General features: G+C 40.5%; 1 protein-coding gene across 1 annotated transcript in view; it reads left to right on the top strand.

The window, feature by feature from the left end:
* The window catches only part of cfdp1 (craniofacial development protein 1), a 131,566-nt gene extending 108,747 nt beyond the window's left edge, over nucleotides 1-22,819 (top strand). The window contains exon 7 of the mRNA XM_052028416.1: nucleotides 22,258-22,819. Within this exon, the coding sequence (XP_051884376.1) occupies nucleotides 22,258-22,348 (91 nt within the window). The 3' untranslated portion in view covers nucleotides 22,349-22,819. The remainder of the gene's footprint in view (nucleotides 1-22,257) is intronic.
* The last annotated feature ends 1,707 nt before the right edge of the window (nucleotides 22,820-24,526 follow it).

Below are 24,526 nucleotides of genomic sequence, written 5' to 3'. Positions count from 1 at the left end.
AAGAGAGATATTGTTGGAGCATAGGAATTCAACCAGGACAAACAACCTGATCTCACTGAATATTCATGTCATTGGATTGAAATGCAACAAGGTAGTTTTTGTTACGGGTGGCCATTTGTACCTTCCCTTCAAAAATTAAGATGAGATGGAAGCAGAATTTTTTTTATAAACCAGGAATTGTATTGCCATGCTAAAGCAACCATTGTATAACCATGTGTCAAGTAGTAACTTACAGTTGCCATAGTGAGGGTGTGTCCTTCACTTCTCCATATATTTTGGTTGCTTCTGTACTCTCCCTATGCCGTTTAGGAGCAGTATACATCATCTTATGATGTGCTAGTTTTTGCTTAACTCACTCCTCAATATCTGCTCAGTCATACAGGGATGAGAATATCCATAATTACTTCTCATAACACAAGGTTTTCATTATCTGTGTCCCAGTTGCTGCCTTGGATATAGCTTCCCACATTGTCCATTTTATTGAGTTATACTGATGCTTAATTTCCACCAAATTTCTTCAGCAAAAGCGACTGATCGACTGGACTGTACAGGGAAGGGTGAAGGAACAGTGAGGTCAAAAGTGGTTGAGGCACTTTGAAGGAAAGTGGTATGGAAACAAGAGACTGGAGCAACAAACAATGTGCTGGAGGAACTCAGTGGGTCGAGCAGCATCTGTGGGCGGAACAGAATTGTCAACGTTTCGGGTCGAAACCCTGCATCAAGACTGAGAGTGGAGAGGCGAGTTGGCTAGTATAGAGAGGAGATGAGGAGTCGCAAAAAAGGATTCTGAGGCAATTGGTGGACTGAGGAGGGGTGTAAGATGACGGGCAGGTAGTGCCAGGTAGGGGAGGTGAGTGGGGGCGGAATTGGAAGACCATGGCAGGTGAACGATAGATGGAGGCAAAGACAGGAAAAAGGGGGAAAAAAGCAGATGGAGCAAGGTGGGGGGAGGAGAGTGAAGATAGGAGACGGCTGCTGGAGGGAGATAAGAGGAACACAAGCACTACCAGTGCTGGAATCTGATAAGTATGAGAATGGGAACCACTGGGGAGAGGTGAATGGCAGTTGGAACCAGATGGATGGGGGCAAACCTGTGTGTGAAGTGGGTGGATGGAACCAGGAAGGGGATGGGGATGAAGGTGGGTGAAGGGGATAAAAATAGGAGAACTGGAGGAGAATCAGGCGGGGTTACCTAAAATTGGAAGACTCAGTATTCTTGCCATTGGGTTGCAGACTACCCAGGCAGAATACAAGGTGTTGCTCCTCCAGTTTGTGTTGGGCTTCATCCTGGCAGTAGAGAAGGCCAAGTCAGTGTGAGAATGGGAAGGGGAGTTGAAATAGTCTGCAACTGGGAGCTTGGGATGGCCATTGCGGACTGAGTGTAGGTGTTCTGCAAAACAGAAAACAGGACTGAGCTCAAAAGGAAAGTGATATGATTGGTCATCCCAACTGCTGAAATGTTGGAGAGGGTTAATTTAGCATGCTTATTGTCATCAGGATGGCATTTCTCACTTTGCTTTGGGTTATTGAAATGCTGTAACAAGGAATGGAAACTTAACGGAGAAACTCAAACAAGGAATTGTGGAAAATATAATTTGAGAGAAAACAATTACTTTGCAAGTTTGGGGAAGAAGTCAATCAAATTAGAACTGGTACTCTGTTCACAATACAAGCCCAACAGGTAGGCATTTTGGAAATTGTAATTCAATCAGAAGTGACTTGGAGAATCTCTATCTTATTGTGAATATCAAGGGAAGTGATGTCCAATGACATATGGCAATGAGAGTGGTGAGTGATATAAGAAAGTGGACAGAGATGGTCTTGTCAAGGAACGTCAAAGATCATGAGGGATTATAAGGTATGTGGGCAGGCCACAATTGTGAATAGGAGTGGTATAGGGAGAATGGGACTGAGCTCAAAAGGAGGAAAGCAGGTTGAATAATCTTATTCCATTAGTGAGTGTCACTCTGTGACCCAGTCAGATGTCTCGTTTAAACTAATGGTGTATTTCCACCAGTGACTGCATGCAATTAGCAATTATCAAACTTTGGAGTCTAACTGAAGTCTTCATTGATAACTGATTTAACCAATGCATCTGTTCTTTATTGAGCGATATGAAAATTGGGTGGAGGGGGACAAGGACATAAGCTATGATACTGAATGGCAGTGCAGAATTGAGGGGTATTATGACCTAACCTGCTGTCCTATTTCTCATGATATTTTCTTAACCCTTTTTATATTTAAAAATATAACACTGATTTTAAAACCCTTCTCTGTTTGAACTCTAATCTTCCTTGCTTATGCATGAGTTGAGGATCAGAAGACCATAACAACAAAGTATAAGGCAAGGCTTCCTTTGTTATTGATAGTAAAGAAAGCTTTGACTTTCTTGTCTCTCTTTGTCACAAATCCTGGGATTTTTGTTTTGTTTGAAAAAGAACTTCTGAGTTGCTTTGGTGCCTTTTTGTTGGGTAAAATTATCTTAGCTTGTTTACTTCTATGGTGCATGAAAGCCGTGGCCTCGGGCTTTACCTTTTAGAAATGCACTTCATTTTGGATGAAAAGCTATAGACTTTATTACAAGTAGCAATGCTGTGCTCTTTGTTTGGGAGTATTAATGAAATTGTGCCCCCTGGCTAATTGTAATAAGAGCAGAACCAGTTTTAGTTTCTACATCACACTGGGGATTAAAGTCAAATTTCCATTATCAGTCACACACACAGAGATAAACCAATCAGTCATTACTTTGTGTGTACGTGCAGTTATATATACAGATAATGGCTCAATTGCTGTTCAGGAAATCATTGGTAGATAATTTCAAAATAATATTTCTACTCCCAGCCTTCAGTTTCAATTTTGGTAGCATTATTATTTAAAAAATCTTGTGACAACTGAGAAGGGACGAAAAGTCTTCCTGCTTACTAGCTGTAAGTGTCGTGTGTATATTTTTTTTAATATTCCATCATAGAGTGAGGGCTTAACTGGCATGGCCAGAGTCTATTACCCATTCCTAAATGCCCATCAGGTGGAGATTGTGAATCACTGCAGTACTGCCCACGAAGATGCTCCTGCAGTGCTGTTGGATAAAGGGCTCTGGGATTCAGAAGGGGACATACAAATAGTATTCCTGAGGACAAGAGCTGCCCTTTATTTCTATTCAGCTGATTTGAAGAAGGCAAAATGCATTCTCCATAGGCAAAAATGCAGGGATCAATGCTGTGCTGGTTGTAGACTTCTCAATTGTCGATCACTTAGTGACATCGATGGGCAGGTTGCCATCCAATTGCTGAGCTGGAAAGAATGAAAATTCTGTGTGTCTAAAAACTATTCTTTCTCTGACCATGTAGCGTAATGTCAAAAATTGAAATGATAGGGGAATTACTGAAGCTTCTTTATTAACCCATGGCATCTGATAATTTTGAAATGGAACACCTTAGGGATATTTTAGTATGTCATTACAGCCAGTGCATGTAATGTCATTGATATATCCAACGTCATCTTTTCTCCAGCATTATTTTCTCTGCTGGCTGCACTGTATCTGTTGCTGGATTTCCTGGTGTTCTTAATGATTCCTCTACCCAAATTAGCCCCCTCTTTAATTATTCATCATATTGCTTCCTTGGCTAGCCAGCATTTGTTTTCCACTCTCACTGCTGTTTAAGTCTCTTTCCCCCTTCACTGCCCTTCCTCAACATCACCATGCCACTGTTATTCTCTGTTTTGATTTCTGAAGGCTAAACTGTCAACTATGACTTTGAAGGCCAATAACCAAGCTGTTTGAGCGACAAAGTTTAATTTACAAATTGCACGCAAAACAGCTTTATGTAACTTCCTTTATCTTATTAAAAAGATGCCTGTTTTTCTCTGCTGGCGTCTCTTACCACCCTCCGTAAATATTTTGTACTAAACATTGGAAAGAAACTCTGCCAGAATATTTAGAGTAGAACTTCATGCAAAAAAAAGTTCTTATTTTTTCAAATTTACATTAATAATTTGCAACATTTTCTGTAAACCCTCAAATAGTGTTTTTCTTCCTGTTGTATTTTTGCATTCTTATAAACAAATCCAAACAAACCTTCCTGTCTTTCTCCAAAAAATTAAATCCTTTGTGACATTGATTGCTTATGTTTGATAACCCTGCTGTTTACTTGTCTACAAGAGAAGCATTTCCTGTGTTTTCTGTGACCAGATCGTTCTTTATTTTTACCCCCACTTTGATCTACATCCTAAGAGTCCACACTTCTCTTTGAAGTTTGTTTGATGTTCTATTTAGTATTGTAGGACCACTTCTTGAGAACTGATTATGATTGGATATTCTGTATCGAAACATAAGGCTAAATTCAAGTTTATTAAGAATTCTGTTGATAACTTGAATTATAGAGCAAGTGTGCAGAGTATCACCCTAGGTCTGTGAGCCCTGCGGTCCTACGTTCACAAGCATCGCTGAAATGCATTGTGATTTTTCACTCTGTAATGAGGATTCCAAAGATAAATGGAAATATTGGGTTGTGACTGAATGTGAAAAATGAAACTGACTGAATTTATCATTGATGGATTTAGCAGCCCTCCAGTTAGGAGTGGTTCCCCCATTTCATAACTTCGTTTTTCGGATGATACCTTCTGTAGCAATCCCCACCCATACCTCAGCAAAAAGTTCTATTCCTTTTGTGCTGAACTAGAGTTCAAGTGGTGCTGTTAGCACTAGCACTCTAAGTGGTCAATTTCCTTTATATTTTATACTAGGATCATTAGAAGACAAATGAACTGTTGGGGCATCAGAGTTGTGCAATTCTGCCCTGATCCAAATGCATTGAGTCATTCATAGCTTCTCTACTATCCTCTTCATGTTTTCCCTGTCACCTCATTTGAAATCAAAATAAATTATTCCAAGAGAAATGATTTAGTAATGTTCCACAAAAGTAGTCTGTTTGTCCTATCCCTCATGATCAATAACAGTCTGCCTGTACCTTGAACAGCATAATTATAAAGTTATGAAATACTTCAAAAAAACACAGGAGGGCTTATGACCCTTGCACTTTCTTTTGGTTTCAATTCTAATCCCATCTATCAGTTCTCACCTCTTTACTCCTGAACATGACCTTAATATACCAACTTTGTTTCTGTCCTATAAGCAACCATTTATTCATAATATGTTTCTGGGTTTAGTTCCTCTGATGTGTGGCAAATCAGCATGGAGAGTCCAAGCAAAGGTATAAAAATTGAGTAATGCCAAGAGATGTATAGTATAACCATGCACAGGAACTACCAAATGCTAAAATGGTCAATACCAAAATGAGAGAGAAATTGGTCTCTAGTTGTGCCAGTCCAAGTCTCCTGTACCCAAGAAAGTCACCTTATATACCTAACAAGTAGGATTGGGGCAATATAATTTATAGAGTCATCAAGCAATACTGCATGGATACAGGCCCTTTGGCCCAACTAGTCCATGCCAGCCAAGTTGTCCACCCAGCTAGTCCCAATTAAAATTATACTATTGTACCTTCCTCAACCACTTCCTCTGGCAGGTCATCCCATATACTCACCACCCTCTGCATGAAAGAGTTGCCCCTTATGTTCCTTTTAAATCTTTCCCCTCTCACCCTAAACCAATGCCCCCTAGTTTTAGACTCCCCTACCCTGGGGAAAAGACTGTTACCATCCACCTTATCCATGCCTCTCTCATAACTATAAATACTTATGTAAGGTTGCCCCTCATTCTTCTATTTTCCAAGGAATAAAGACCTAGCCTGGCCAACCTCTCCCTATAACTCAGACCCTCTAGTTCTGGCAACATCCTCGTAAATCTTTTCTGCACTCTTTCCAGTTTAACCACATCTTTCCTATAACAGGATGACCAAAACTATACACAGTACTCCAAGTGCAGCTTCACCAACGACTTGTACAACTGCAACATAATGTCCCAACTCCTATACTCAGTGCCCTGACTAATGAAGGCCAGCATGCTAAATGCCTTTTTCAACGAACTGTGCATTTGTACTCTTGGGTCCCTCTGTTCCATTACACTCCCTAATGCCCTACCATTCATAGTACAAGTCCTATGCTAGCTTAACTTTCCAAAATGATTCACCTCACACTTGTCTGTATTGAAATCCATTTGCCACACCTTGGCCCACTTCCCTAACTAATCAAAATCCCCTTGTAATCTACAATAACCTTCTTCACTATCAACAATACCTCCTAATTTCGTGTCATCCACAAACTTACTGATCAGGCCTTGTGCATTCGCATCCAAATCATTTATATAAATAATGAATAACAAGGGTCCCATCACTGACCCATGTGGCACACCACTAGTCACTGGCCTCCATGCCGAGAAACAACCTTCAACCACCACGCTCTGCTTCCTACCTCTGAGCCAATTTTGAATCCACCTAACTAGCTCTCACTGGATTCCAGGGGACCTAACCTTCTAAACCAGCCTGCCATGTGGGACTTTGTTAAAGGCCTGGCTAAAGTCCAAATGGACTATATTCCACTGCCCTACCCTCATCTACTCTTCTGGTTACCTCTTCAAAAAACACAAAAAGATTCGTCAAACATGACTTCCCAGGCACAAATCCATGCTGACTCCTAACGGGATTCTGTGTATCCAAATGCTGATAGATTCTCTCCCTCGGAATTCCCTCCAGTAGCTTCCCTATCACTGAGGTCAGGCTGACCAGCCTGTAGTTCCCTGCCTTGTCCTTGCTACCCTTCTTAAACAACAGAATGACATTAGCCACCTTCCAGTCTTCAGGAACTTCACCAATGGCTAGCAATGAAGCAAATATCTCTGCAAGGGCCTCTGCAGTTTCTTCTCTCGCCTACCACAAAGTCCAAGGATGCACTTGGTCAGGCCCTGGGGATTTATCCATCTTATGCCCTGTAAGGCTGCAAATTACCTCCTCCCTGCTAACATGAATGTTCTCCAAAACATTCCAAATGTTTCCCTTATCTCTTGAGCAACCATGATTTTCTCCTCCATAAACACCAAGGAGAAATATTTGTTAAAAATCCCACCCATCTCCTGTGGCTTGAGACATAGGCGGCCCTGCTGATCTCTAAGGGGACCTACTCTCTCCCTAGCCACCCTTTTACTCTTAATATATCTATAGAACCTCTTGGGATTTTCCTTAACCTTGCTGCTACATTGATCTCATATCCTCTCTTTGCCCTCCTGATTTCCCTCTTAAGTGTATTCTTAATCTTTTGTTCAATAACATGAGAAGTGGGAAAAGTTAAATTAGCATTAGAGCCTTGGAGCCAAGAACAAGATCAAAGACTTAACAGTCCAGCATGGATAGCTCTTGGGTCTGACCCACAATCCCTGTCCAAGAAACCACCAAATAACATGTTCAATATTTCGTACCTGTGTGTGTGAAAGGTATGCTCGCATCTACTAAACACCAATATTAATTGGTTTCTCATCATTTAAAATGGATCATATTTTCTTCCCACCAAAATATTCTTCACAAATTTCAACTTCATACTCCATCCGTCTCGGGACCTTTTCCACTCACTTTAGCTATGTTTAATTGTTGGAAGCTCTGCATCTTCCTTACAGCTTAATTCTCTACCTAAATTGATAAATTGTCACATGTACCGAGGTACAGCGAAAAATTTGTAATGAATTGATTGTGTGAAAGGTATGCAAGACAATAGTGCATTGAGGTAAAACAATAACAGAATGCGGAATAAAGAGTTATAGTTGCAGAGAAAGTGCAGTGCAGGTAGACAATAAGGTGCAAGGTCATAAGGGGCTAGTTTGTGGGGTCAAGAGTCCATGTTATTGTGCCAGGGAACCATTCAATAGTTTTATAACAGCGAGATAGAAGCTGTCCTTGAGACTGGTGGTATGTGCTTTCAGGCTTTTGTACCTTCTGCCCAGCAGGAGAGGGGAGATGAGAGAATGTCTGAGGCAGATGGGGTCTTTGATTATGCTGGCTGCTTTACCGAGGCAGTGAGAAGTATAGACCATGGAGGGGAGACTGGTTTCTGTGATGTGCTGAGTGTGTTCACAACTCTCTGCAGTTTCTTGCGGTCACGGGCAGAGTAGTTGCCATACCAAGCCGTGATGCTTCACGATACAATGCTTTCTATGGTGCATCGATAAAAATTGGTGAGAGTTGACAGGGATATGCCAAATTTCTTTAGCTTCCTGAGGAAGTCGAGGCGTTGGTGAGCTTTCTTGGCTGTGGCGTCTATGTGGTTGGATTAGGACAGGCTGTTGGTGATGTTCACCCCTAGGAACTTGAAGCTTTCAACTCTCTCGACCTCAGCACCGTTGATGTAGACAGCAGCATGTGCACCACCTCCCTTCCTGAAGTCGATGATCAGCTCTTTTGTTTTGCTGACATTAAGGGAAAGGTTGTTGTCATGATACCACGTCACTAGGCTCTCTATCTCCTTCCTGTACTCTGACTCATCATTATTTGAGATACGATCCACTACGGTGATATCGTCGCAAACTTGTAGATGAAGTTGGAGCAGAATCTGACCACGCAGTCGTGAGTGTATAGGAAATAGAGCAGGGGGCTCAGGACACAGCTTTGTGGGGCACCAGTGTTGAGAATAATTGTGGGGGAGGTGTTGCTGCCTATCCTCACTGATTGCAGTCTGTTGGTCAGGAAGTCAAGGATCCAGTTGCAAAGGAAGGTGTTGAGTCCCAGGTCTCAGAGTTTGGAGATGAGTTTGCTTGGAGTTATTTTATTGAAGGCGGAGCTGTAGTCAATAAACAATAGTCTAATGTAGGTGTCTTTACTATCCAGATGCTCCAGAGATGAGTGTAGGGACAGGGAGATGCTGTCCACTGTAGACCTGTTTCGGTGATAGGCGAATTGCAGTGGGTCGAGATTGTCTGGGAGGCTGGAGTTAATGCGTGCCATGACCAGCCTCTTGAAGGACTTCATGATGGTGGCTGTCAGAGCCACCAGGCAGTAGCATTAAGGCATGTTACCTTGTTTTTCTTAGGTACTGGGGTGATAGTGATGTTCTTAAAACAGGTGGGAACCTCAGATAGAAGCAGGGAGAGGATAAAAATGTCTTCAAATACTCCTGCCGGCTGATCTGTACAGGATCTAAGGACATAGCCAGGAACATCATCCGGGCCAGAGGCCTTACGCAACTTCACTCTCTGGAAGACTGATCTTACGTCTGCCGTGATGACTGTGAGTGCAGGTGCATTGGAGACTGTCGGGGTGGTTGGTGACATACCAATCTCCTTCTGTTCAAAACGTGCATAGAATGCATTAATCTTATTGGGAAAGGATGCGCTGTTGTCAGCAATGCTGCCCGACTTCATTTTGTAGCCCGTTAGAGCATGTGAGCCCTCCCACAACTGACGGCTTGTCAGGGACTTGACTTTAGACTGGTATTGTCTCTTGGCATCCCTGATAGCTTTATGGAGGTCGTGTCTCGATTTCTTGTACAGGCAGGGTCACCTGATTTGAACGCTGCAGTCCGAGACTTCAGTACCTAGCTCTGCATCATCAGTGGATATGGACATGTGGAATTAATGCTTCAAAACTGGCCCCAGTGATATTACTTGCAACATTCTGCCAAACTTTATTTAAATCCTGTTTTCTGTCCTTTAACCAATTCGCCATCCATTGCAATATATTACCCCAACCCCATGATCTTTTACAAGTTTGTAAAAAGGAAGAGAGTAGGAATAATTAACTTACCTTCCTTCAAGACCAGGAGAGCAGAAGTAACGATGAAGGAAAAGACAATGGCTGAGATGTTATAGAGGTCTCGCTCTTCACATGGTGGGAAATTAATCAGTGTTAGGATAGAAAAATTACTGGAGAAATTATTGGATTTATTGGCGTACCACATCATATTTTAAGAAAGGTGGCTACAGGTACACGAGATGAATTGATAATGGTCTTGTAGAATGACATAAATTTTCATCCCTTCAAACTCTATTAAGGGACTAGTAACAGAGCACTATGAAATTCATAGGCTGAAAGAGAAATTGTGTTTGATAAATACTGCAACAGTTCTTAAAAGTTTAAACAGCAGAATATTCAGAGAGTATCAGTAGAAATAAGATAACTGGATCTTTAGTAAAGCGCTGCACAAAACTTTGTTACACCCAATGAGAGTTCTCTAAATTGGGATAATAAATGGGTGATTCCTTGAAGGACAGAAGCAAAGTAGGAATATAGAAGTATTTTTATGTCAACAGCCTTTTACTAGTGGGTTGCCTCTAATATTAACCCTTCAGCTATTTAGTTTCTACATTAATAGCTTGAAGAATTCAGTGGGTCATCCTTCACAGCTTCAGAGAGATTCCACCACATCTCTTCACTCCTTCCCTTTCAGCATTTCGAAGGGACCATTCCCTTCAGTGCTCCCTGGTCTGCTCTTCTGATGAGGACGTAGCTGCTTGACTTGATCCGTGGTGGGTGGTGAGCAAATCAACACGAGGGATATTTTACCTCATCCTCACAAATCTCTCGATGACAGATTCGTTTGTGGAATTTAAATTCAGTTAATAATCTGAAATTTGAATAAAATAATGATGCAATGGTAGAAGTGGCCACAGCACGGTCCTTGTGGCAAAGTCCCATCTTCACATTGAGAACACCCTTCGTGGTGTTGTATGGCGGTACATTTGTGCTAAATGGGACAGACTGAACAGTTCTAGCGCCTCAAAATTGGGTATCCATGAGGTTCTGTGGACCTCCAGCCGCAGCAGATATTGATCTTCTGGCCTAGCATATTCCTTGCTTTACCATTACAAGTCAGAGAATCAGCTCCATTTAGTGAGGAGTTCAGAAGGTTGCTGCTCCTGGCATACTAAGTATATCTAAAAATGAGATGTCAACCTAACAGAGCTGTGATACAGAACTATGTGCTTGTTAAACGGCAAAAACTGTTTATAATTGTTAGGGTTAAGCAATCACGCAATTATCAGATCAAATCTCTGTAGTCCTGCCTCATGTGCAAGTGAATGGTGTGGACAGTTAAACAACTAGTGTGAGGAGGATACTTCAAGAACGTGCCCATCCTTGATGATGAAGGGACTTGGCATGTGAATGCTAAAGGCAATTCTGTAGCAAAACTTTTGGGCCATGACAACATCCCAATTATAGCACTGAAGACCTGCACTACTCTCACCTACCTATCTACTAATCAATCTACTCTCAATCATCTGCAAAGTGATGGAAGTTATCATCTACTGTGTTGTCGAGCAGCACTTGCACTCCAGTATTCTGCTCACCAGTATCTGGTTTGGGTTTCACCAAAACAACACAGACTTGATCCAAACATGAACCAAAGAGTTGAATTCCAGAGATAAAATGAGAATGACTGCTCTTGATATCAAGGCAGCATTGGAATGAATATGGGATTAAGTAGCCCTGATAACACTATAGACAGAAGGCATTAAAAAAACACTCCAGTGGTTAGAGTCATTCCTTGCACAACAGAAGGTGATTTTGGTTGTCAGGAGATCGATCATCCTAGTGTCAGAACAGTAGTGCAAGAATTCATCAGGGTAGTGCCCTTGGACCCAGTCATCTTCAACAGCTTTCGACAGCTTCCATCATAAGGTCAGAAATGGAGATCTTCACTGATGATCACACAAAGTTAAGACCAAATGTAAATATTTCCTCCAAGTCTACGCTCTAAAGTCAAAGCTGTTAAATATCTTGCCTTAAATGTATGGTTTTGCATTGAGACGAAAATTGTAAAGTAGGATCCATATTGCATGAGTAGCTTGCTCTGGAAAGCTGGACTCGTGGCTTTAGATTGGAAGGAAAAGATAACAAAATAAGCTATAAAGCAAAGTGCATTCTCTACAAAAGGGATAGTCAGCATTGCTTTGTGAGGGGCAGGGCATTCCACATGAGCCTAATTGAATTCTTTGAGGATGTGACAAAGCACATTGATGAAGGTAGGGCAGTGGATATGGTGTATATGGACTTCAGTAAGGCGTTTGATAAGGTTCCCCATGATAGGCTCATTCAGTAGGTTGGGAGGCATGGGATCCAGGGAAACTTGGCTGTGTGGATTCGGAATTGGCTTGCCCATAGAAGGCAGGGGGTGGTTGTAGATGGAGCGTATTCTGCCTGGAGATCGGTGACCAGTGGTGTTCCACAAGGATCTGTTCTGGGACCCCTGCTTTTTGTGATTTTTATAAATAACTTGGATGAGGAAGTGGAAGGATGGGTTATTAAGTTTGCAGATGACACAAAGGTTGGTGGTGTTGTGGATAGTGTAGAAGGTTGTCAAGGGTTACAATGCGACATTGATAGGATGCAAAGCTGGGTTGAGAAGTGGCAGATGGAGTTCAACCCGGAAAAGTGTGAATTGGTTCACCTTGGAAGGTCAAATTTGAAGGCAGAATACAGGGTTACTGGCAGGATTCTTAGCAGTGTGGAGGAACAGAGGGATCTTGGGGTCCAAGTCCATAGATTCCCCCAAAGTTGCTGCGCAAGTTGATAGGGTTGTTAAGAAGGCATATGGCCTTCATTAGTCAGGGGATTGAGTTCAAGAACCACGAGGTAATGTTGCAGCTCTATAAAACTCTGGTTAGACCACACTTAGAATATTGTGTTCAGTTCTGGTCACCCCACTATAGGAAGGATGTGGATGCTTTAGAATGGGTGCAGAGGAGATTTACCAGGATGCTACCTGGATTGGAGAGCATGTCTTATGAGGATCGGTTGAGCGCACTGGGGCTTTTCTCTTTGGACCGAAGGAGGATGAGAGGTGACTTGATAAAGGTGCGCAAGATGATAAGAGGCATAGATCGAGTGGAGAGTCAGAGACCTTTTCCCAGGGCGACAATGGCTAACAGAAGGGGGGACATAATTTTAAGGTGTTTGGGAGAAAGTACAAAGGGAATATCAGAAGTAGGTTTTTTTACACAGAGAGTGGTGGGTGCGTGAAACGTGCTGTCAGGGTTGCTGGTAGAGGCAGATACGTTAGGAACATTTAAGAAGCTCTTAGATAGGCACATGAATGCTAGAAAAATGGAGGGGGTATGTGGGAGGGAATGGTTAGATTGATCTCAGAGTCGGCTAAAAGGTCGGCACAACGTGGTGGGCAGAAGGGCCTGTACTGTGCTGTAATGTTCTATGTTCTAAAAGCAAAAAGGAAGTGTCGAAGAGGTTCTGGACATGAAGTTGCAGTTTCCATTAGAATTTCAATGTGTAAACTCCCTGCTAACTTCTAACCAATTTGGATAACAATGACAGGTTCATGCTTCAATCATCCCTGCTTCTGTAGATGAGTCTGACCTCTAGCGATTTTCTCCTTCCTGTTTTCTCAGAGTGCCAGTGGAAGAGGACTGAGTGTTCCATCATTCCAATGAATATAAAATGTTACAGTGAAATCTCTTGGTAATGATTTTTAATTTAGTTAGTAATAGCTGAATACAGCATACATTCATTCACACAAGCAAGCAAAATAAAATATGCAATTATCCGATATTACAGTTATATATTTCCCAGTGCCTACCGAATAAGAATCAACTACTGATCCATGTTGTGAGGATGAAGAATGTGTAGCATAGGGAGATTTAAAAGGGATGTGGGATAATGGAAAGAATTTTCTATAGTTTCAAAGTTTTGAATTCAATATTTTTGACAAAGTATGGATCATTACACCTCAACACAGCTTGTTAAATGTACTGAACTGGAACTTTGCAGTAAAATTACCAAGTAAAACTATGCTGGAATTGTCTGAAGTACAGAACTGGACGAGCAGAGAATGACGAAACATTTGACCAAAATATGACCCTGGCCTAAACACATCCCTGGACCGGCCTCATTAATGATGTAAGTTCACTGTAAATGGTCCACAACTTTTTTTTGAGTGTCCGTGTCCTGCATTGTGGCTCTAAATTAGCAACTGCCTTTATAAGGTGGGCATCAGTTAGTCTGCAGCACCTCTGATGGTTCTATTTTTATGAGAGTTCGGCAGGTAGTTTGAGGAGCTATGGTAAGTGAACAAAAACATGGAACAGCACTGAAAATGAACGGTATAAACCAGAGCCTAGCCTCTGTCACTTCTGGTGAAATCATTAGGGGAGGATGTTACACGTAAAAGTTAGGGTCAATGCTTTGCAGACTGTATTGGTAATTTAGTAACACCATTAATGCTTAATGTACATTAACTAGAAATCCATTTCATTTCAATAGGCATTTAACCTCAGTCATGAAAGCTGTTCACACGTTCCCCCCCCCCCCCACAATGAATGGACCTGTAAAACTGTGAACTTTAGTTTACCATTGTTAGATGGGTTTCCCTCTGCCTTAAAAGTGGTAATTTTACCTCTTCTCTCCAATCCCCACCGTTCCCCTACTAGCCCTAAACAAAATGCAACAGGCCTTCACTTCTGTTAGAAACACACAGGGAGCTCAAATCTATTAATGAATTGAGCTGACCCTGTAGGTCATTCCTGAGGGTCCAGATTGTGGAATTGGCCCTCACAAAGAGCCATTGCTACATAGAGTACTAATTGAAGAGAAGTTGAGAAGATAACAAATGATTTTGCAAAAAAGCATTGCTATTATAAAAATCCCAAAAATGATGGCAACACAGAGTAAATAACACATAAGAAAAATGATTAGACAATTAAAAATGACAAGTAGAGCAAAGGGAACAATACATAAAGGAAAGCCACAGTAGTTGCCCTCATTTTAAATCTCAATTAAAATTATTTTATTACTCGTATAATTTGGTTTGCAGTTTTCAGCGGACCATAAAAATTAGTTTGACATTTTAATCAGCTGCAGTTCATTTATGTCATATTCAGCAAGTTAATTGGTGTTAAGCCCCACGTTGCCCTTTAAGTATTGAATGACCTTTAGCACTTTCACATCTTTTCCACAGAATATTGTATTTTTGAAATATGTTCTAGGATCTAGAATATAGCTTCATAAATTTCTTGAAATAAGCAACACAAAAAAATCATGATTTTAAAAAGAATTATTCAAGGGTGAAATACTCCTTTTTAAGAGTTTGAGGTGAAATAGCCCAGAGCTAAAAAATGATTTTAAGGTGCAGCTGCTGCTCCTCATAAAATTGCAAAGCATGTTGTGCTTCAGTACTGAAAGGATCACGAAATATAAATGTGTCTGGATCTTCCGTGAGCCAATTTGATACTTGAAATACTGTTGCTGAGAATGCATGTTGTATGGCATATTGAAAGGAATTATAGAAGCTCAGTCGAAAAAGAACTGTGATTTTGAATGAGCTTCGTTATAAGCTATGCGTATTGCACGACGATCATAATTTAAAAATCAACCATCTGATTGTTGTCTGACAGGAAGGTGAAGTTGTTGTCTGATGAGACACAAAACCCTTTACTTCATGCCCTAACCTTTATCCATATACAGGTATGATTAGAAGTGGTTTCCCTCTTTGGAAGTGAATACCTTGTTCTAATGTTTTGACTGTGGTTGACAGGTACTTATTGCAGAATCGCAAAGCCTCATCAGAGCCTTGTAGAAAAAAAAGATTATGGAAAAGCTTAGATGAAATAGGAAAGAGTATGACATTAGGTGGTAAAGGTACAGCTGACCAAGAGGATGTATGGTATTATCAATGTAAAAAGCAGTAATTCCTGACTTGAAAGCATGAGATCCTTCCTTGTGTGTGATTTCCATATCAACAATCAATTTGTCACATGCATAGAAAATTTTAGAGAATAGTGAGGATTTTGAAAGTGAAGCTGTCTTGATTAGCTCATCCTTGCTTTATTTCGTCCTATTCTTGGACTTTCCAGCGGCATGATTAGTTTAGAAGTACACATGATGCAAGATAGATTTGTAGCACCGGAGATTGGAACTTCAAAGGGAGAAATCGCCTCCACAGTCATTATCAGCAGTTGCATAAACGGCAGTGATGCTTCACTCCCTGGTGAGCTCAATGCCTTTTATGCATGCTTTGAAAGGGAGAATAGCACTACACCTGTGCAAATCCCCACAGCATCTGGTGACCCTGTGATCTCTGTCTCAGAGGCCGATGTCTGTACATCCTTCAAGAGGGTGAACCCTCGCAAGGCATCAGGCCCTGCCTGTGTACCTGGCTGGGTACTGAAAACCTGTGCTGACCAACTGGCTGGAGTGTTCAAGGACATCTTCAACTTCTCACTGCTGCAGTCTGGTGTTCCCACATGCTTCAAAAAGGCAGCATGGTGCCCAAGAAGAGCAAGGAGGCTCCAGTGCACAGGATCACAAGAGGTTGCAGTGGGTTGTAGACTCAGCCAGCTCCATCACAGGCACAACCCTCCCCACCATCGAGGATGTCTTCAAGAGGCGGTCCCTCAAGAAGGCAGCATCCATCATTAAGGACCCTCACCACCCGGGGCATGCCCTCTTCTCATTACTACCATTTTAGAAACAGCTTCTTCCCCTCTGCCATCAGATTTCTGAATGATCCATGAACACTACTTCATTATTCCTTTTTTGCACTATTTATTTATTTTGTAATTTGTAGTAATTTTGTGTCTTTGCACTGTACTGCTGCTGAAAGACAACAAATTTCATGACATATAAGTCAATGGTAATAAATCTGATTCTGATTTCAAAGGGATAAAGCTATCCTGCTTCAATTTAGACCCCATCACATAGAAAATGGGTTTTCTACACCTATCTTAAACTTGTTCAGAAACTTTGAAGTCTTTTATAGCATACAATTACAAACTAAGTTCAGGCTTTCTTAAATTTGGGGAATCGTAAGAATCTAGGAACAGTGGACTGTAGATTATCTCTGGAGCTTTACAAGGCTAGAAGAGATTCCAGAGATTGAGTAGAATGAGATCATGGAAGATTTTGAAGATGTGGTTGAGACATCTACATGCTCACCTACACTGGCTCCCAGTTAAGGAGGTACAGGAAGGATGGATGAAAGGGAATTGGTGGGAATTTTTTTTAAAAAAGTAGGCGCCCTCAAGTTTACAGAAAGTAGAATGAATGAGGCCGGCTGGGAGTGAGTTGGAATTGTCAAATTTGGAGGCGTGAAATTTGGAGGCAACAAATGTATTGATGGGAGTCTTGAGAGCAAGTTTGCCAAGGCAAAGCTGGAGTTGGGTGATGTTACAGAGGAAGAAATACGTGATCTTCAACACAATACGGATATGAGGCCTGAAACTCAATTCAGAGTCAGCAATCTAGATCACTTTCAGTAAGTTGCCAGGGAGAGAGACAGAGTGGTGACAGGGGATAGGGTTTGTGATGGAGACTCTCTTCCCACTGCTTAGCTGGAGGAAATCTCTGTTTACGTGGTCTGGATGTCGGAATACTGAGCAGTTGAGATCAAGGCCCATTTGTCCAACTAGATCTCGACAGTGAATGGTTAAACCAGCATGCACCTTACCCATTCAAGTCTGCTTCTCTTGAACTTGAGATGAAGCTTGCCAGGGGGTTAAAGATTATTGATTTTAGTTGGGGCTAAGGCAACAAATTTGGAAGCAAGGACATGGTTGAGCATTTCAGCAGCAGAAATATTCTGGTGTATGGAGGGCCAAAAGTTAGACTGTTGAGGTTTTTAAAGTAAAGTTGCAAATGATTACAGTTCTACCATTCTGGAATGGTGTACAGTCACCATTTCTCATTCTGGGGATCCTGATGGAACGTGGAATAATAGTCTTCAAAAAGAATTAAGAAGAAGACTAGCCATTCTCAAAGCCATACAGGATATTGCTTTTCCTAAGCACCCTATTTGTTTTACAGGGAAAAGCTTGTGGGGTAATTTAAATTTATTTCATATAAAATTACTAAACATTGTAAAAGGTGATATTTTGCACTTTATCAAATGCTAAATATGGAATGTTTTTATTTTATAATGATGGGGGTAGTGGTGGATAAGTTGCTGATGTTCGTATTATTTTTTTCTTAGTTTAGCAACAGAATGTTTATTTACAGTTCCAGGAACTGAGAAGTAATTTCTGTAATTCCAACATCCATACTTCCCTCCACATCACAACACTAACCCATGCCCTCCAACCCCTTGAAATCTTGTAATTACAAAACACTTTGCCCATGTCCCTTTTAATCAGACATACCAATCTGGACAAGTTAGGGCAGTATAAATTTCTTTCTAAGCTTTCACCTATTCCACTCACCAACAGTCTTGGCTGATTATAGTAACACTGTTTTGATATTAATCAACTGAAGTCTTGCAATATCAGTTCCAGTTAACTCAAGAATGTGCACATAACTCTGATCAGAATAACATGACAGATGTTCCATGTATTTCTATGTAATGTGTATAAATAGTAATTCATAAACCAAACCCATGTGTGTGTTCCTGCTATAAATGTTTCTATTTGTATACCCATTTGCTAGGACTCTTCTGTTGTTTGATAAACAAAATAAATTTGGGTAAAGGTTGTTTTGGATATTTATAAAATCATGAGTTTCCGCATTTGGTTGCAAATAAGAAGCAATTTTAACAGTGCACACAATTTCCTTAACAGGGTCTGTGTTGATTTATACTGCTTGTACATGATAGGGACCATATGTTCAAACCAGTTTCCAGTTGCCTGGGGCCATTTTTGTTGTTTAATCTCCAAGGATAAGTGAAATCATTTTAAAATCCAAGTTAATGCCACACTTAGCATCACTGCACCCCAGCTTACCCTACCTACTTCTCCATTGCATCCAGGAATCTTGAGCATTTTTGATCAGAGCTATTTCTGAGCCATTTCAACTGGGAATGTGTCTGTGGGTTTCCAACCTGAGTTAGCCTATCAAGAAGGAGCGACACTGAGGCACAGTGAATAGAGCTTCTTCCTCACAGCTCCACAACCCAGATTCAATTCCAACCACTGTTGCTGTCCTCAGTATTGCATGTTCTCCCTGTGACCACATGGATTCCCCCCAGTTGCTCTGGTTTTCTCCCACATCCCAAAAGGTTGGAAGTTTAATTGTCCACTGTAAATTGCCCTAAGATGAGTGGTAGAAGCTGGGGAAAGTTGATAGGAATGTGAGGAAAATAAAATGGATGAGGGTAGGATGAGTGTATAAATGAGTGCAGCATAGACTCAGTGGGCCAAAGAGCCTGTTTCTGTGCTGTATGACTCTTCAGAGGCAGGCCCCAGGTGATATTGCATTAACCCATGCATTTGCATGTTACCTAAATCTAACAACAAAGGTCCAGGGAGAGAGAAATCTCCCCAACTGCCCTTCTGAGTTGGGAATAGTTTTATACTGTGTGAAACAAAATAAAAAAAGATTTTGGGGCAGCTGTGGGTCCGAGACCATGCAAAATGTCAGGTCACTTTACAACAACACTGGAGAATTGATTGTTATAAATAGTGTTTTACAGCAGCTATGTTATAATTCTGGAATTTTGAGGCACAGTTTTGTCAAAAAAATATCTTTTTTGCATTGTTTAAGTTTAGAAATTACTCAAATAAGAACAAATCTGTGAGCCAGTTGGAAAAAGTCAGTGCTCCATTAACCTCTTTAATGCTGTGAAAGACGGTACCATAAAAAGAATAGGAGATGAGACCTTTCCAAACAAGTGCAAGATTGACCTGCTGCAGAGAAAGCAGAACTCATAGAGTTACACAGTACAAAAATGGGCTTTAAGGTCCACCATATCCATGCCAATCTTTTTGCCCATCTACACTAATCCCATTTGCTTGCATTAGCTCCATATCTTTCTATGCCTTGCTTATTTAAGTGCCTGTCTTAATGTCTCTTAAACAAAATGATTGTATCTGTTTAGACCACCACCTTTGGCAGCAAGTTCCAGATGTCAACAACTCTCTGTGTGGGGAAAAAAAACCTTTCCGCTCAAACCACCTATAAAACTCCTTCCTCTCATACCAACACCCTCTTGTTTTTGATACATTTACCAAAGGAAAAGAATTCTGACTATCTATTTATGCTTTTAATTTTATATACATCTATCAGGTCATCCCTCTGCCACCTGCACTCCAGGCAAAACAAACCCAGCCTTAATCTTTCCTTATTACTAAAATCCTCCATCCTTGTGAATATCCTCTGCACTCTCTCTAGTGCAACCACATCCCTCCTATGGTATGGCAACCAGAACTGCATGCAATACTCCAAGAATGCTCACTTAAACCTCAAAGAAAGCAACTTCTTTTGTGCATCAGCTTTTACTTCGGGTCTTTAGTTTCAATCTGCATGGTGTGATGTTGAATGACATTGTATGAGGCTTGTATGCAGGCTCCTGAACACAAAGACAGTATTTGCATTTTGGTTATGAAATCAGTTTCGGTCAATAATGAAATGAGGATATAGAAAACATAAATTAGGCATATTTTCTGAAGAGTTCTATATTAAAATAGACATTATTGTCTTTATTATTTTTCATTTCCATATACTTGTGATTTCTTTCTATATTTAAATAAGAAGCCTTCAATATAAAATCATTCCATTTTGAAATCAGATTTTTCTTAACCAAAGGCAGAATCTCATTTCAATGCATTAAAACATCCTCCTCATTTCATGTCAGTTCTTATTAAGTACACAGTGCAACCAATGTTTGCCCTGCTGGACCTCTTTTTTTCCTGTGTTCATTCTGCTTTTATCATCAGATGTTCCTTAATTAACTCGCCAGGAGGTTATAGTGTTTGGTTGAGTTCATTCTTTGCCATTATACATGTTTTGAGCATTCTTATCTCATAGCTAAAAATTCTGTCTGCCGAGATCAGTTCCTGCAGGGCTAAAGATGAACTGATTACATTCTGCACAAACATATTAATAACACAACACATGCATTGAATACTGGGAATAATGGTATTTTTGTTTTTTTTAAGAAGTGGCTGTAAAATGTGTTAATTACTGTGCATGTGCAATGACTGGCAAATAGCCACGATCTCCCACAATGCTGCTTCACAACATATTCTTCCCTGCTCATTGAATCACAGTCTATCTCATGAATATTTTTCTTTAAAAGCCACGCCTAACAAGAATGTTGCTCGATAGGCATTCCCTATCTGACAGACTAAGTTTGATTGTTCTATAAATTGAAGCTAAATGGTTCTCAGTGGGTAAATGTACAGCGTGACATGCCATTTGAGTTTTGCACATCAGGAATATTTCAGGGTCATTCCCTGGTCCAGCTGATTTAGCTAATCTCTGCAGGGCAGCCAGTGAGGATGGTACAAAAAGCATCAATCTGTCTGGAGATTGGCAGGGAAAAAGTCAACCAGCATTCCCATTGCAGATTACTGCTCCAGCCGCTGCCATGAAGCCGCTTGGAATTACAGTCCCCAGTTAAAGGCCACCTGTCTCATTGGATGAATTAATGCCATGGCAGATAAAGGTTAAAAGAAGTCATCTGGAAATTTAGATTAACCAAAGCCCAGGTTCCTTTTATTTTTGCATCACAAGGTGGGATCATTCTGTGTGAAGGACTTTGGCACCAACAAATTTGTGAGTTGAAAACTGAAGTGGTTCTAATGTCCCCATTTCTAAATCCAAGGTCAACTCCAACCAAAGCAAAAAGTCACTGGCTGAGGAAAAATGCTTTAGAACTTTCGATTCCTTTTTTTGGCCTTCAGTCTTGGCATCTAACAGAGGAGCTATCTCTGCAACTAAATGAGAAATATCCTACACTATGTGCTGTCACTCAGGCTTCCAGTTAAGGAATGGTATAAGCCTGATTACATTGTTAGAATAGGATTTGCACCTTTAAGTAGGACATTGGTGCCGGTGCAAGTATCCTAGATGCCAGGTGTATAAATATGCAGGTGATCGTATGGCTAGAGGAAAGGAGTGGGTCAGACCCCAATTCAGTTGTAACTGCCCTTTTGTTTGGTGTCTGCCAGATGTGGAGTTAAAATCAGGGCCACGTTGCTGAGTGCATAGAGGAGAGATGGATTTAATATTATTTTGTTCAACTGCCAGCTCACACTTATCTATTGTATGACCTATTGCAAGATGTATCAAACTGTAGCCAATTTTTTTTCAGTCATAGTGGTGAATTACTTTGATGTGAAATTCTGTTGACTGCTTTAGATATTGCACTATTGAAGCCAAATGGTTTACAAATATATTTTTTGTGTGGTTTTAGTAAAAGGTCATATTTTCTGAAAATTGAAATAAAATGGCAACATACTAGAAATCCGCTGCATGCACATGAGCATAGACAGCATGTGAGGTATTACCTGTCTCCTCTCCAAATGCTGTCAGACTTGCTGTGCATTTTTAGCATCTTCTGTTGCTTTTACACATTGCTACCGAAATCTTGCATATGAATCTCATTAAACCTGCCTTTACAGTTTTCAAAAAATTAATCTGCCACTATTTCTCCCTGCAGATACATTGAACGGAAAGCTTTCTTGGATAGAGTTGATCACCGACAGTTTGAGCTGGAACGTGACATCCGGCTCAGCAACATGAAGCCGTGACTTTAATCTTGCAGCCAGAAGTCATTTGCTTAATGTAAATCCGCATCCAAAATACTCATCATCGATTCTCAGTGCGGCAGCAGCCAATGGTTTGTGGCTGCCCCACAAGAACTGTAAGCAATGTCCGGCCTTTCCTGTGAATTCCATTGTATTTTTTTTAATTCTCAGCCTTCTATTAAAGATAAATGATTTTTTAAAATAATGATTGATAGGTGACCAATAGTTAGTATGAGAATGTCTTTTATTTAATGATTGCATCTGGTTCAATGAGGTGACAAAAATCATTGCATGTTTTAGAACTTGCCATTTGGCTGGACTTGCATTGATGTTATTCAGTGACAGTACTCTTTTGTTCTACAAAGTCAAAAAGAGTTATTTGTACTTTAGTTCTATGAATGTTTTTGATATCTGCAATCTTAATCATGAATGTTGTCGATGTGTCTACACAATTAAAATGAAAATTAATTTCGTCACATGAGTCATTATCTTCCCTGTAAATTTAGCTTCATATAGCTCTTATTCTAAACTGAGTATTGCCACGTTTAATTTAGCACCACACACAACAGTTGTGTCATTTGCAGGTATGATAAACTATTGTAGAAAATACTAATTGAACTTCCGGATGAGAAATTGAAAATAAGAGTGTAAAATTGAAGAAGGCCACTTCTTGGACTGGCGTGCTTTTTTTTAAGATCACTGATTAAACTGGTTTGTGCACAGTTACATGCCTCACACTTTTAATCACTTTGTGGTACTTTAATAATATTAAGAGGTACTTGTTCATTGAGCTGACAGCACTGGTGTCAGACCTTTTCTAGTGGGTATTGAAAATGTGCTGGAATAGATCAGTCTGAATTATGGGCAATATTAATAAGTGTTTTGAGCAGTTATTACAGGCTGAATTAGCTGCTGTTGCAAAGGTCACCAGGCCCCTAAAGCAATATCAACTTATGACAATTGCTTGATTATATTTCCAGCATTATAAGCCATAGATGCATTTAAAGGGAATCTTGACAAGTACAAGAGGGAGAAAGTAGATGAAGAAATTATCAGTAGGAATGAGGTCAGATAAGGTGAGAAGTGGCATGGTTAAGTCATAAACATGAGCGTAATCCAATTGTGGCCTCTTTATGCTGGAAAATTCTATATCATTTATTTCTATAGCTCTCGCTGAGCTTGACCTTCTTGGTAAAAAGAGGCTTAGAATTTCGTTGGCAGTGTTGTTAGAACCTAGGCAATTAATGGCAGTGCAACTTGAAGATGGTAGACACCACAGCCATGGTGTGCCACTGGTGGAGAGAATGAATGTTTAGGTTTGTATATGGGATGCCAATCAAGCAGGCACCTTTGTACTGAGTGGTGTTGAATTTTATGAAATATTTTAAAATTTAATTCCTATTAGTTAGGAAATCCTACAAAATATCAACTTATCATGGGTTTATTTTAGGTCTGGTAATCACCAGTATTGAAAATGCATTAATCTTGTGTAAATGTTTTCTACAACCAATCTGAAGTTACAGCTAGTCACAGCTCAGATATCCAAACTCTAATAAGTGTTGACAGAGATATGAAGATAAACTCTTACATCATGAAGGTCAGGAATGAATTTGATTGTGCCTGAAACTCATACTGCTGGGGGTCATTAAGTGACATCTGGGTTGATGTTGGTAATGTAGCTAATAATTATTTAACATGTTGTACTCAGACATATTGCAGTTGATATAAATGGAAAATGCTAGAGATACTAAACAGGTCAGGCAGCATCTGTATAGTTCTTGTTTTTTTCTGCTGCACTAATTATTTTGAATAGTTTATTTTAAGTTACTACTCTTGGTCCTGTGCCTCTAAAGTATCTGCACAGTTGGAACCAACGTCACACACAAGATTCAGCCTCAAACCAACCCAGCAAGAGATGATAGGTGGTTCATCTACTGGCCCATCCCCTTGTAATTCAGCACACCTGGGATGACGGCATCACTGCCAAACTCAGCAATTGTTCCTTATCCCTAATACTCCTCAAGAAGACAGTTGTGAGCTCCAGTCAATGCACTGAATGTACTCCCACAGAGCTTGTTGGAAAGTTTCAGGAGTTTGATTCAGTTTATTGGAGGGAATTTTGGAGCTAATGGCATTCCCACGTGCCAGCTACGTTTGACTTCTCAGGTGACGGAGGACACA

Source organism: Pristis pectinata, chromosome 13 (assembly GCF_009764475.1).
Source record: "Pristis pectinata isolate sPriPec2 chromosome 13, sPriPec2.1.pri, whole genome shotgun sequence".
Taxonomy (NCBI): domain Eukaryota; kingdom Metazoa; phylum Chordata; class Chondrichthyes; order Rhinopristiformes; family Pristidae; genus Pristis; species Pristis pectinata.
The sequence above is the reverse complement of the archived record's forward strand: the minus strand, read 5'-3'. Positions and strand labels throughout refer to the sequence as shown.